This window comes from Marmota flaviventris, chromosome 17 (assembly GCF_047511675.1).
Source record: "Marmota flaviventris isolate mMarFla1 chromosome 17, mMarFla1.hap1, whole genome shotgun sequence".
Classification (NCBI taxonomy): domain Eukaryota; kingdom Metazoa; phylum Chordata; class Mammalia; order Rodentia; family Sciuridae; genus Marmota; species Marmota flaviventris.
This window is the reverse complement of record NC_092514.1, coordinates 53,682,309-53,694,909: the sequence shown is the minus strand read 5'-3', so window position 1 is coordinate 53,694,909 and position 12,601 is coordinate 53,682,309. Positions and strand designations below refer to the sequence as shown.

At 50.5% G+C, this 12,601-nt stretch overlaps 1 protein-coding gene across 1 annotated transcript; it reads right to left on the bottom strand.

Annotated features, from left to right (window-relative positions):
- Window positions 1-328: 328 nt before the first annotated feature.
- Hoxb4 (homeobox B4) lies at window positions 329-3,365 on the bottom strand. Its single transcript, XM_027924791.2, has 2 exons — window positions 2,732-3,365; window positions 329-1,901 (listed from the first exon to the last, which is right to left on the bottom strand). The coding sequence occupies exons 1-2, from the start codon at window positions 3,192-3,194 to the stop codon at window positions 1,594-1,596; spliced, it is 771 nt and encodes a 256-aa protein (XP_027780592.1). The 5' UTR covers window positions 3,195-3,365; the 3' UTR covers window positions 329-1,593.
- Between the last annotated feature and the right edge of the window lie 9,236 nt (window positions 3,366-12,601).

Sequence of the window (12,601 nt, the reverse complement as noted above, 5' to 3'; positions counted from 1 at the left end):
GGCTTTGCCATACTTAAGTCTCTTGTGTCCTACAATGAAACATTTTCCCCCATTAGGGACTGGAATCAGCCCTCTCAGTCCTTCCGAACCATTTTTGGACTGGAGGAAAAAACATTAAAAGCCCCAAACAAAACACACCCACCTCAAAAGGGTAACAAACCAACTACTGCAATTTGGGATCCTCTGAGACAAAAATTCCCATTGGACTCCTTGGAAAAAAGATTTCAACCACATACAACAGGAGGCCAAACCCACGAGGGTGCTTAACATATACACTGGGTGGCATTTGTCCATATCTTTACATTGAGGTTCCAACAAAAACACGATGTGATGGTCACAAGAAACCGAACATTTATTTCTATTGTCACTCTGTACAGGACACAAATTTTCACGCCAACGAAGGGTTCTAGACTCAGGCAGCCCCAAAGGTAGGAAGGTGCCTGGTTTGGAATGTCAGAAAGAGAACAGGAGAGAAGGACACACATGATATAAAATAATAATAATAATAATAATAATAATAATAATAATAATAATAATAATAAACAATGCAACAATGATAAACTATGGAAGAGGGCTCTGCAACATCATCCTTTCAGAGTGGGAGGGCCACAACATTTTATTTCCTAGTTTCACATTCATTTTCAGTCTAAGAGAGGGCCTCTGCTGTACAACTCAGGATTGGCCAGAGAGTCCTGCCCAGCTCCCAGAACTCAACTGGCCCCTCACCCTGCCAGGCATGGCAGGGTCTTCTAGTGGAAGGCCCTCCCAGGTGTCCGGGTCACTCTTTTTTCTTCCCCCTTGGACTCAATTTCCCTGCCCGCTCCTGTGTTGTCAAGGCAGGTCCCTCCCCCACGTGTCCCTTTCCTTCTGTTCCCTTCATCCCATGGTGGAAGGGGATGAGCAGTCATTGTCCCCCAGAACCGGCACTGAGAGAGAGGGAGGTTGTGTATGTGTTTGTTACCGTAGCCAAAACACTGTGCTATCTGGCAGTCACAGGGTGCTTTCGCTGGGTGTCAGGAGTGGGGGACAAAGAAATAAAATCCAGGCTGTCTTCCAGCAGCGGCAGCAGCAGAGGCGGCGGCAGCCAAGCCGGGCCTCATTTGTTAGCCGAGTGTCGAGGTAATGGTCGCCACCGAGGCCCGTCCTCTCCTCGGCAGAGTAAACAAGACAGATGGGCCTGGGCCTGGCGTGATTAAAGATGAAACGTGGATCCATCTTCGCCAAAGCTGAAATGAGGAGCTTCAGCCTCCTCCTATTTCTCTTTCTGTCTTTTTCTTTTCTTACTTCTTCTTTCTCTTTTCTTTTTCTTTCTTTCTTTTTTTTTAAGGAATAAAGCAAGAGACTTGAACCTTGCTTCTGGGGGGGGGGCCTCTCACCGGGCTCCCTATTGTCATATTTATAAATAAAGCTCCCCTACCCCTCCTTCTTTGCTTTTATTCACATATAGCTAAAGTGGGGGGAGGGCAGGTGGGATTTTCCAGGCCCAGGCCCAAGGGAGGGGGGTCCTCACGCACCCCCCAGTCTCCCCTCCCTTGCACTCTCTGCCCACCCTCGACCCCCACCCCAAGTTCGCAGCTCCAGTTTAGGGAGGCACTAGAGCGCAGGGGGGCCTCCGTTGGGTCGGCCAAGGGGCCCTCCGGCTGCTGCTGCTGCTGCTGCGGTGCTACCCGAGCGGATCTTGGTATTGGGCAACTTGTGGTCTTTTTTCCACTTCATGCGCCGGTTCTGGAACCAGATCTTGATCTGGCGTTCTGACAGGCAGAGAGCGTGGGCGATCTCCACCCTCCGGCGCCTAGTCAGGTAGCGGTTGTAGTGAAATTCTTTCTCTAACTCCAAGACCTGCTGGCGAGTGTAGGCGGTCCGAGAGCGTTTGGGCTCCCCACCGGCGTAATTGGGGTTTACTGGACACACACAGAGAGAGGGAAAAAGAGAAAGTTTTATTGCCCCCGAAAGGGAGGAAGGAGAGCCCTTTCTTCCTACTTACAGTGTCTCCTTCCCTCCCTCCTTCCCAGACACCTCCTCTACCTCCTAGAGGGGAAAAGCCCCAAAGGGAAGAAGTGGAGCTCAGGAAGAGAAAGATCTTAAAATGTGGAAGGTTGTGCTGTCCTGGTTGTTGTTGTTTGGGTATCTAGTGGGGGGCAATTAGGAATCTTTGTAAGGTTTTAGTCGCTCCTCTCTCCCCCTAGGCCTGGGGCCCCCGGGTAGGAGAATAAGGGGTAAAAGAGGGAGGGGAGTTGCCCTAAACCTTTCCTCTGTTTAGTTCCCACCCTTGCTGCTCAGATTCCAAGCAGTGCCTGCCCCCAGTAAAAACTTTTCCCTACTTCTCCAGCCAAGGAGGCCGACTGGAATAAAGGAAAAAATAAATACTGGGAGTTGACTCAACTCGGCTTAAATACGGATTACTACCTCCTCCTCCTTCTCCTCCCCCACATCCCACACCCCTCCCCAATTCCAACTTCACTGAGAATGCATCTCCCTGGCGAAAAAGTCGCTGGTGAGAATGGGGAAGAGGATGGGGAACCGACTTCAAAGGCGCAAGGCCCACCAGGCCATAAAAATTTATGGGGGATGTAATTATGTGGCTCTGAAAACAGGCGACCGTAAATCTCTGGCAATGGCGAGTTTATAGCGGGGACAATTGGCTTCCCCCAGCTCCCTCCCCCCATGCCTCCGAGGTCCCTTCGGTGTAAAGCGCCAGGGGTGGGAGGGGAAGGGGTGCCCACGCACTCACCCGTGCTCACGTGAACTTTGCGCATCCAGGGGTAGACGACGGGCTCTTTGCACGCGGAGTGGGACGGGCTGGGATGCAGGGGGTTCTGGGCGCAGGGAGGCGGCGGGGGGCTGTTGCTGACCGCCTCACAGCGTTGGCCAGGCTCTGGGAGGAGGGCCCCGGCGGGTGGCTGCACAGGAGCCCGAGGGGACAGCCCCGGTGGTGGCGGGGGCGGCGGGGGTGGTGGCGGTGGCGGAGGCGGCGGGGGCCCGGGGTCCCGGCAGGCCGCGTAGCGCTGCACGGTGCACGCCGCGCGCCGCCCGAAGCCCGCCTCGGGTTGGAAGCTGCTCTCTCGCCTCTGGCCGCCGGCGTAGTACCCCGGCGAGTGGTCGCTGGGTAGGTAATCGCTCTGTGAATATTCCTCGCACGGAGGGAACTTGGGGTCGACATAGTTTGAGTTGATCAAAAAAGAACTCATAGCCATTAATTTCTGGGAATTGCCCACAAAATATACTAAAATTTATTCCGACCCCTGACTCGTTTTCCTGTTTCCGAAAGCCCTCCTACTTACTGTCAAGTGAACAAAGTTAGGGGCCCACGTGATCCTCCGAGCCAATGGCCACCCCGCCTGCGATTCCCGGATAAGGAAATCTGCTCACCCGGACCCTACTCCAGCCAAAGAGGTTTATTTCCCCTTCTTCTCTTTCCCCTCCCCACCCACCCACCCAACACTAGGATTTACATAGGGCTCCTGTGGGGCGACCCCCTCCTCTCCTTGCTCTCTCCGACATCAGAGAGACTGAGAGCCAAGGAGAGAGCGCGCGCGAGAGCTAGCAGGTTGCGACTGGAAGGCCTGTTGTTGCACTGGACAGAGAACAATCCCTGGATCCCCTCAGAAGTTGGGGTTCCTGATGTCGCCCCTCCTATTCTTCCTCACCTCTGTCCAGCATTCTCTGCTTTCCATAGGGCCCCATCTCCTCCCCAGGACGACCCCCTGCACCCTGCATCTGTGTGGGAATGGAGTAGCGGGCGGACTGGGGGCTCCGCCTCCAAAGGGGAACCCACTGGGGGCGAGGGGCACTGAGCTTGGGGCATTTCTCTTCTGCCAGATGGGGAGGGGTATGGGGTGAGAGAGGAGGCGTGGGGAGTTGGAGGGCGGGTGCACAGAGTGACTTGTCAGAGATGAATGGAACCTAGGGCGGATCGATAGGAAATTCATGCACTAATTCGGGGAGACCTCGCCTTCCAAATCGCATTTAGCTGCGCTATTAGCCTGGCGGTGTCAGTCCGTCTGTCCCCATTCTCCTATCTACTCCTTTTGCCTCACAGGGCCCAACCTCAGAAAAACGACTTGGTTTCCTACACTAAAGATGAACGCTGGAGTAAAAAATCTGCAACTTTGGAAAGCAAATTGAATAGCAATTTGCCAATTCCAGAATCAACCGAGCAATACAAACCGTGGCGCCAGAGACGTTCTAATTGCCGCTAATGCCGCAGCCTCCGCGGCGAATAGAAATCTCACACCCTTACACCCTTGTAGTACTGGGGATAGAAACCCAAGCGGTTGGATAACACCCGCCCCCCTACACACACACACACACACACACACACATACACACAACACCACCCTTAGTAATCGCATATTTCCAGGGCATCTTGTTCTGAACCCTAACGGAAAGGCAACCTCAGCATCCGTTTGAAAAGCGAATTTCCTTTGCCTTGGCATTGTATGCAAGAGTCATTTTTTTTTTTTTTTAGAATTTCCAATAAAGCTTCTCTGAGCCTAGAATGGAAAATGGGTGGGCTTGACACCAGAGGATAAATTTTAAAACATCGCCAACATTCATTAACTTCTTTAGACTAGTGGAAAAGGACCACAGCTCCCAAGGTCAGGCATGATGTTCAGGTAGAAGATTCCTCCATTTATAACCAGTGGTGGAGGGGAAAGAAAGACGAAGAAACAAAAAGGAAGGAGTCTTCTTATGGTCAGTCAGTGGATTGTCCTCATTTAGAAAAATGTTTATTTTTTTTCTTCTGGAAAAAATGAGCGGAGTGTTTATGTCAACTACATATTCCCCTAGATACGAATTTGTGACCACAAAATTCCTTACACAAATTCGGATCTACAGGGTATATACAGAAGACAGACAGATCTTCTTGGCCCAGAAATTTTCCGGTTCTCCTACTTTCCGCACGTTCTTCATTTGAGGTGTGGTTTGAGTGCTTTCATTTTATTTCGTTTTGTTCTAGTTTTGAGCTCTGGGAGCAGAAAAAGGCATTGCAGTACCATTCTTGGGATTACAAGGTTTTCAACTATCCTCATATTAGAGAGAAATAGAAGCAGCCGGTCAGCCAGGGGACGCGAACCTCGCGGTCGACTCGCAACTCTCAGTGGCGGCGCATGAATTATGAGATGTAAACATTAGCTAAGCACAAAAGGAGAAAGGGTCATCCTGAGGCTGCCTGAAGTCGGAATCAGGCCCTTCTGGGTGCACTCGCGCCCCTCTCCGCCCCTCCCCCTAGGACTTTTATTTTTTAAAGGAAAAAACAAAACCCCAATCGGCTCCTCCAGTGCCCCTCACGGTCTTTAGGATGTGATCAAACGAATATCTAGATATTTTCCAAAGCGCCTCTCAGTAAAGGGAGGAGGGTGAGGCGGCTGGGTGTGAAGAGGGTGTAATAAAAGTCCTTTTGGAAAAATTCAATGGTAAAGAGAGGGAAACAGCTGTAAAGAAAAATGCTGGGAGACCAAGCAGATGGGGTCCTGGATATTTAATGATGGGCAATTCTGTTTACAACCTGAGAAAAAGATCAAAGGCGTTTCATTTCCGAATGAAGGGCAATGAGGAGCCATAAAAGATGCAGCCAGATGATGTGCCTGCTCCTCCTAGTCCCCACAAACCTCCTGGGGGCCAGAAAAAGAGGATAATCCCCTAGAGATATGGAGAAGAACCCCAGTCCCTAACTCCCTAGCCCCAGGTGGATTTCCTATGTCTAAGCCAATGTACTTACTTGCCCAGCCACCTGCTTGGATAACTGGCTGTGAGGCCAAAATGTGGATCTGGGATTTCTGAACCAACTTCCTGAGGCTTCTAATAATTGCTAAATTTACTAAACTGGGAGAGTGGAGATTGTGCTGGGAGGAACCGGGCTTTGACTGTGAAAGCTGTGGCCAGGTGAGGGATGGTGTGGCCAGAAGAAGCCTCCTCCCTTCAGAATCCTACCTATCTCCCTAGCTTTGAAAGATACTTGTAGCCCTCCTGAACAAGTCTAACACTATGAATTTCATTACCAACAAATCAATTCTCTAACCACCACACTCCAGAGGTGTCTGCCCACCCCCAGTCCTGGGATCCTAGCAGGTAGATGGAAATGGAACTCTCAACTTCAGACAACTAGGTCTAAAGACCCTCATTTTTTTTTTTATCCCAAATCTAGTCTTTGACACAGTTGGCCTTGGTTTTTAATTGCTAACACCAACATTCTCCTGGCCAGACCAGGCCCATACATAATTGAAGCAAAACAATTACATTGTACTTGCTATTTTTTGCCATGAGAAGGCCCAACGGGTAATTTCAGACCCCATCTAGGCTGGAGACTTGCCCTGGGCCCACAGAGAGCCCCTGGTAGGATCCCCACCAGCTCTTTACCATCAAACAAGGACCTTTTTAAATAATCTCAAATGCCACTTAAGGGTTCCACGACCCATTCCAACCTGCCAGGACCCTCTCCCGTCCCGTACCTCCTGTCCTTTTCTCGCCGGATCTCTTAAAACCCGTTAGCGTTTTGAAAGTTTTCTCGAAACCCGTTGGCTGGCCGCCGGGCCTCTCTGCTTCTCTATACTTCACAAGGAATGAGGCCCAGGTGCCCACAGCACCTCAAGAGAGTGGGATGGGAGGCAGAGTCACCTCGGGGTTGGGTATGGTTGGTCTTGGGGCCAGAGTTCAGAGATTTTCTTCCCTGCGCTCTGGGAGCCGCCACCTGCGCATCCCAACAAGGCATCGCATACACACCCCTCCCCGCCCCCACCATCACTCCAGCCGGGTGCAGCCACCAGGGGTGGAGGACAGGGTTTATCGGCGAATCCCAGAATGGGTTTCACCACAGCTGGAGACTGCCTTTCTCCCCTTCACCCGGAAGAATACCAACAGCAATGTGCATAGTAGAAATAAGAACAGCAAGGGACTCGCGCGCGTTCAGAGCAACCTCTCCTGCGCTCCGCGGTCGTTTGGAGGCTTCCCCGTCGCCTTCTCCTGGCAGCCACAGGTTGCTAGCGTGACCTCTCGCTGCCCAGCCCCCCTCCGCCGTGTCAGGCGTGCCCAGGCCGTGAGGAATCGTCTACCTTTTGTTGACACGGAGAAAGGGACGCAGGAAGGAGGGAAACCGAAGGGCCAAGCAGAAGCGAGTCCCCAGGCAGTCTGCACCAGCGTCCACGCAGAGGAGAGGAAGGCCCAGAGGGTGAGCCGGCAAGAGTACTCACCAGGCCGCTCCCCGCGCCCTCCCGACGGACCCGTAGATCCGCTGAGCAATAGCTGAGCTCTCTCTGGTCCACTATTGTGTGTCCGGAAAACCGAACCTCGGCTGCGGGCAGAAGAGCCACCAGCCCCCTCCGAGGCCGGAACAAGACTTTTTGACTTTTTTTTTTTTGGTGTGTTTTTGTTTTGAAGCTCAAGTTTTCGTATTAATCTCATACTTTGGCAGTCTTTGTTAAACAGTGAGGCGCGTCATGAGGCTCTCGAACATTTTAATAATTTTTAGACGCCGTGACCTGCGGTTCACCCCTCTACGGGCCTCCCCAACGAGCAGGCAGTTACTATAATATGCTCCGCAGTTCGCTCGGTCATATTGTATTTTGCTCAGGTCATTACTTGGGAGAAAAATGACAGAGCAGGAATTTGATTCAGCTCATCCTCTCCAGCTCGACTTTTCGCCAGAACCTCCTCTTCCCCTCACCCAACCCCCACCCCCAAAAAAGTCCCATTCGGGTAGGATTCAGGCGGGCCCGCCCCTGCTTTGATTTTCCATCATTCCTATATTTTTGTCAGATCTGATTCCCTGGGCAAACAGTGAACGAATGAGATTCCGTGGGGATTCCTTTTGAGGTCTGAGTACAAGATTGGTATGGAGAGAACTGAAAGTTCAGCATTGGGTATCTGGACCCGAAAGCAGGCCTGAGCTAGAAAGGCCCCTTTCCCTCAGCCTTTCCCCTAAATGCATGCACTGGCAGAGCCTGTATCCCCACCCCATTATACACTCCATTGGCTTCATTTACTCTCCCATGTGCCAAAGATACACCAATTATTGTAAAAACTTTGGAAGCTTATGTCCCCAGAAATGACTCTTCCACCTCTTGCAGTGGAGAGTTTGGTCCACAGCCCAACACATTTGAAAAAAAAAAAAAAAAAAAGACAGAAAGAACTCAGAGATAGGGACTGGACTACACTAGTCAAAGCCCAGACTTGGGGATTTGGCTTTCAGAGGCTTAAGTTGTTCTTTAAGAACAAAACAACATCTTTCCACCCCAAAATATTTTTTGAATGAAACATTTCTCATCTATAAGCAACTCCTTTGCCTACCCCCACCATCACCACAAGGAGGTTCAGGAGCAAATCAGCAAGGTTTTTAAATAGCCAGAAATTTTCGGGATTTGTTTCTCCATAGTTAAGATCTGGTGGAATGCCTACAACACATTTTTTACTTTCTCCAGGTAGGTCAGGTGACTCCTCTTCCACCCAGTTTAGGGTTCAGGCCTAGGGAGAGTCTGAAAAGGTAGTATTCCCCTAGTACAGACGGAAGAAAGGAAAGTTGCTTCCCAAGGTGCCCAGCTTGGTCTGAAATGATAGAGGTCACTCCTTCCTCATCCTGAGGGCCCTCCAGCACAGGACCTTATCTTATTGGAGTCTATTCCAGAGATCCCTAAGTTCATTAGCATTCTATCTTGGAGGCAAAAGAGATTGACGGGGAAAAGAAAGAGATGGATTCTTCAGTTCAGGCTTTGACTTCTTCCTCCTCAGGACCCAGGAATTCCTCCCTGGCCTGTCATTCCAGAGAAACTTGTTTGAGAACTAAGTATCAATAGGGACCTACACCAGCTGGTTTAGTTTAAAAACAATGGGGTCAAATCAATTTAAATTTTGATAGTAAACTTTTTCCTCCATTGGTCATATTTCAAAGGGCATCTTTACAAAAACTCTCAGGTTATCTACATTCTGGAAGGGCAGTGCATCTCTTATATTAAATGCTTGGAAGAGACTATGATGACATCTCATAATACAACAGTCATTTAAAGACCAAAAATAAGCATATGCCCTGGTGTTATAATTACAGTCTCTCTAAGCATTTTACTTATGAGCTAAGCTTAATGCATGAATTCAAGGTTCATTTCAGGTCACCTGTCTCAACTCCAGTTAAAAAAGATCTCTGTGAGGCCATTCAGTATTTTTCCTTTGCATTTCACCTCCCTCCTCCTAATAGGAAAGAGAGGGAGCCAGAATGAACATCCAAAGGAGATTTGGGAGAGTGAAAGAACTAACAAACTAACCACCTTTTTTTTTTTTTTTAAATATAACTTTATTTTATTTTTATGTGGTGATGAGGTTTGAACCCATGGCCTTGCACATGCTAGGCAAGCGCTCTACCACTGAGCCACAACCCCAGCCCCCTAACCACCTTTCAATATTCTAGTTCTTAAGCCTAGGAATTGTAGTTTAGAAAGCCTCTAGTGCTTGTCCGTGGTCTTGAACTCCAGCTGCCTGGACTCAGCCTGGGGGTTTGGTAGTTCTTTAAAACAAGCCAAGAGATGGGAGGTGGGGTGGAAGAGCCAGCAATTTGGCCCATTTAGGGCAAGTGGGGTGGGGTCGATTTAGTGAGAATCACCTTCGAAGCTTTCTTTGGCCCTGCTGAACGTCCTGCAAGGACGTGTGGGTAATTGGATTTTTAAAATGTATGCGGCTGGGTAAGTTTTAATTACATTTTATATGGTGACTCAAAGGTTATCTTTTGGAGAGAAAACTGCACAGAGGATTCGCCACGCCCCTAGATGCTCTCTTTTGTGCAGCCCCCACCACCACCCTTGAAGTTTTTAACTGAAGGGGTTTTTTTTCCTTCTCAGTTTCTCCTTCCCTAGATACCTGCCTCTCTTCTGCCCATGTCTGCTCCCGCCCCCAGTTCTCACAACCCATACGCCTGCCTTCCTTACCTCCAGCATCCCTTGCTCCCTCTTTTCTCTTCACACACACCGCCCCCTCCCCCCTTTCCCACCCCGCCCCCACCGCTAGACGCCTCAGCCTCCTGGCTCACGCATGCTGTAAACTTTTGACCCTCCAACTTTGCGACCCCTCGGGCAATAACACTGGCCTCACAGCCCAGAGTCTCGTTCTGCTATGCAGACTGCAGAAACCCAGGCGCAAAAAACGCTTTCCTTGCTCCTCCCATTTCGCCACCTTGCCCCCACCCTCACCCCCGCCACCCGCGGTCACCGCTTAAGGGCCTTACTAAGACCTGGGGAATAGGAGTCTTTGATTATTAAATAATTACTTGGGGGGAAAAAACGCCGATCCTGCTGCCTGCAGTCTCACTGGTCATTTCAGTTAGGACTCCTGGAAGAACTTTGACCATCCACCCTTCTTCATTCTTGTCCCCTAGAGTGAGACCAAGGTTGCTAGGCGAGGTGTCTATGAGGAGCCGCAGAATGGGTGGGCTGACCCGGAGAAGGGTATTTCTGGGGTGAAGAATGAAAGGAGTCTGGGGCAGGGTTTCCTTGGGAGCGGAGAGGACCACTATGCTTTTAGGACTGATGCGAGACCTGTGTCCCAATAATACCAAGCCCGGCGAGGCCTGGGGCCACCTTGCACGGCCGCTCGCTGGCAGCTCTTAGGTCCCAGCCTGGCTGTGAACTTGGTCTAAGGCGGACTCTACTGGCAGCTCCGGGATGTTACAGCCTCTGCCTTTCGGCCAGTGTGAAAGACCCTGCGCGCTTTCGGTTTCCCTTCCGCCCAAATAGCACCTCCTAGGCCCCCAACTGTGGGGAGGAAGGATTTCATTTCTCCTTCCTTTGGGGGCTCTTGGGAGTCAGAAAACAAAAAAAGAGAGAACGAGCACAAATTAAAGAGCTGGAGAGAGAGAGAGAGAGAGAGAGAGAGAGAGAGAGAGAGAGAGAGAGAAAGAACACAAGTAAAAGAGTAGAAATCCGGATATAGGGATTAATCCCCTTAGTGCTTCCAAATCCCCAACAAGGAGACTCCCCCCTCCCACGCTGTCACTTTTCCTGCACCTGCCCTCTAGGTACCTCTTATAAGGTTAACTGCCCACCCCTCCATGGGGTTAGCTCATGGTTAGGCCAGCGGGCCTGGGGCCTGCGGTACTTTCTACCCTCCTAGACGGATTCATCTCTACCCCACCGGTCCCGGAGGTCAGGGCTCGCGGCAACCAAAGCCAGCGCAGCCCAGGCAGCAGCAGCTTGGGCTCAGCCCAGTCCACTAGGAGAGCAAAGCCAGGGCGCGGCCCCGCGGGCCTGGGAGCGATTCCAGGGAGAGGAAATTGCAGGATGCTGCACCTTCCTCTTCCAGAGGAAATTTAGGAAGAGAAGAGACAGGGAGGGAGATGCCTAAACCATAAAAAAAAGGGAAAAAAAGAGGGAAAGAGAGAATGATTAAAACTTGAAAAGGAGATACTCTTAGGGATCCTACAGGTTCCCGAATTGTTCGAAATCCTAACCTCTCCAGTGCCCTAAATACCCCGACTCTTTGAAACCCGCGATTTGGATTTCATGAATTCGCCAACAGAACGGAGGAAAGATTCGCCAAAACCTGTCTGCATGCCCTGCCCGGCCTGCTGCTGTAGAGGTGGCGGAGGTGGCAGCGGTGTGGCCGGCAGTGCATAATGTATGCTGCAGCGACTCTGAGCCCCAAGTAGGCCAGCGCTGCGGCCCCCAGTCTGCTGACCTCTGCGTGATCCCGGACTCTATGAATTATTGATGAGATATGAGCGTTGATTTCCCCTTTCAGGATGCAAACTCCATTATATTGTTAAAATGGCGATTTAATCGTTGAGAATAGCTTTGGTGTGGGTTTTTCCCCCAACTCATTTGCGCCTCCTTCCTTTTCATTTAACTCTCTTAATTAAATCCTTTAACAGATTTTAATCACTTTTTGGAGGGAGGGGTAGGAGGAAGGGGAAGGCCATTACATTATTACTACCAAACAACAACAAACAGGACCCTAAAACAAGGCAAAATAAAACAAACGCGAAACCCATCAAAGGCTTCTACCTTTGAAAAGTTGAAAGGAAGGTGGGGAGGAGACGTTTAACTCCTCTTTAAAGGTTGCTTTGGGAACTTTCATCAGAGACAGCGAGAAAATGACCAAGACGGACCTCTGGCAGGCAAGAGAGGGTGAGGGCCGGCCGGCCAGAACGGCCAGAACCGACCTGGGAGGTGTCTAATTCCACCCCAGGAGACTTGTGTGGAGTCCAGACTCAATTGTCATTCTTCCCCTTTCTGAGAAGTCCAGAGACCTCAATCTTGGGGATCTTGGGAAGGACCACAGGATTCCTGTGAGGGTGACTCTCCAATCTGCGTCTTAGAAGCACTTAGGGAGAAATGTCTATTCTCCTTAAGGGGCCCCCATTTCTCCCCTCCCCCTCCCCAAACAGCTCAGTTTCCAGGCGGTGTCTGGGCTAATTAATATGGATGTATAACAGCGCTGCAGTAATCAATAAATCCCCGCTCTGAGCAGATCCCATCCTCAAAATTCGATTACCCTGAGAAACTCCAAAATAGGGTGAGGGACCAATGAGCTCCCTTCTAAAAGAGGGAGCTTGTTCTTGCTAGCCCTGTCTTCCAAGGTTGGCCAGGGAAGCCCATATAGAGAAAAAGGTACTGAGGAAAAGTCC

Coding starts and splice junctions, on each gene's coding strand:
- Hoxb4 (XM_027924791.2), bottom strand. CDS start 3,194: ATGGCTATGAGTTCTTTTTTGATCAACTCAAACTATGTCGACCCCAAG. Junction 1,902..2,731: donor CAAAGTTCACGTGAGCACGG/GTGAGTGCGTGG, acceptor GTGTGTGTCCAG/TAAACCCCAATTACGCCGGT.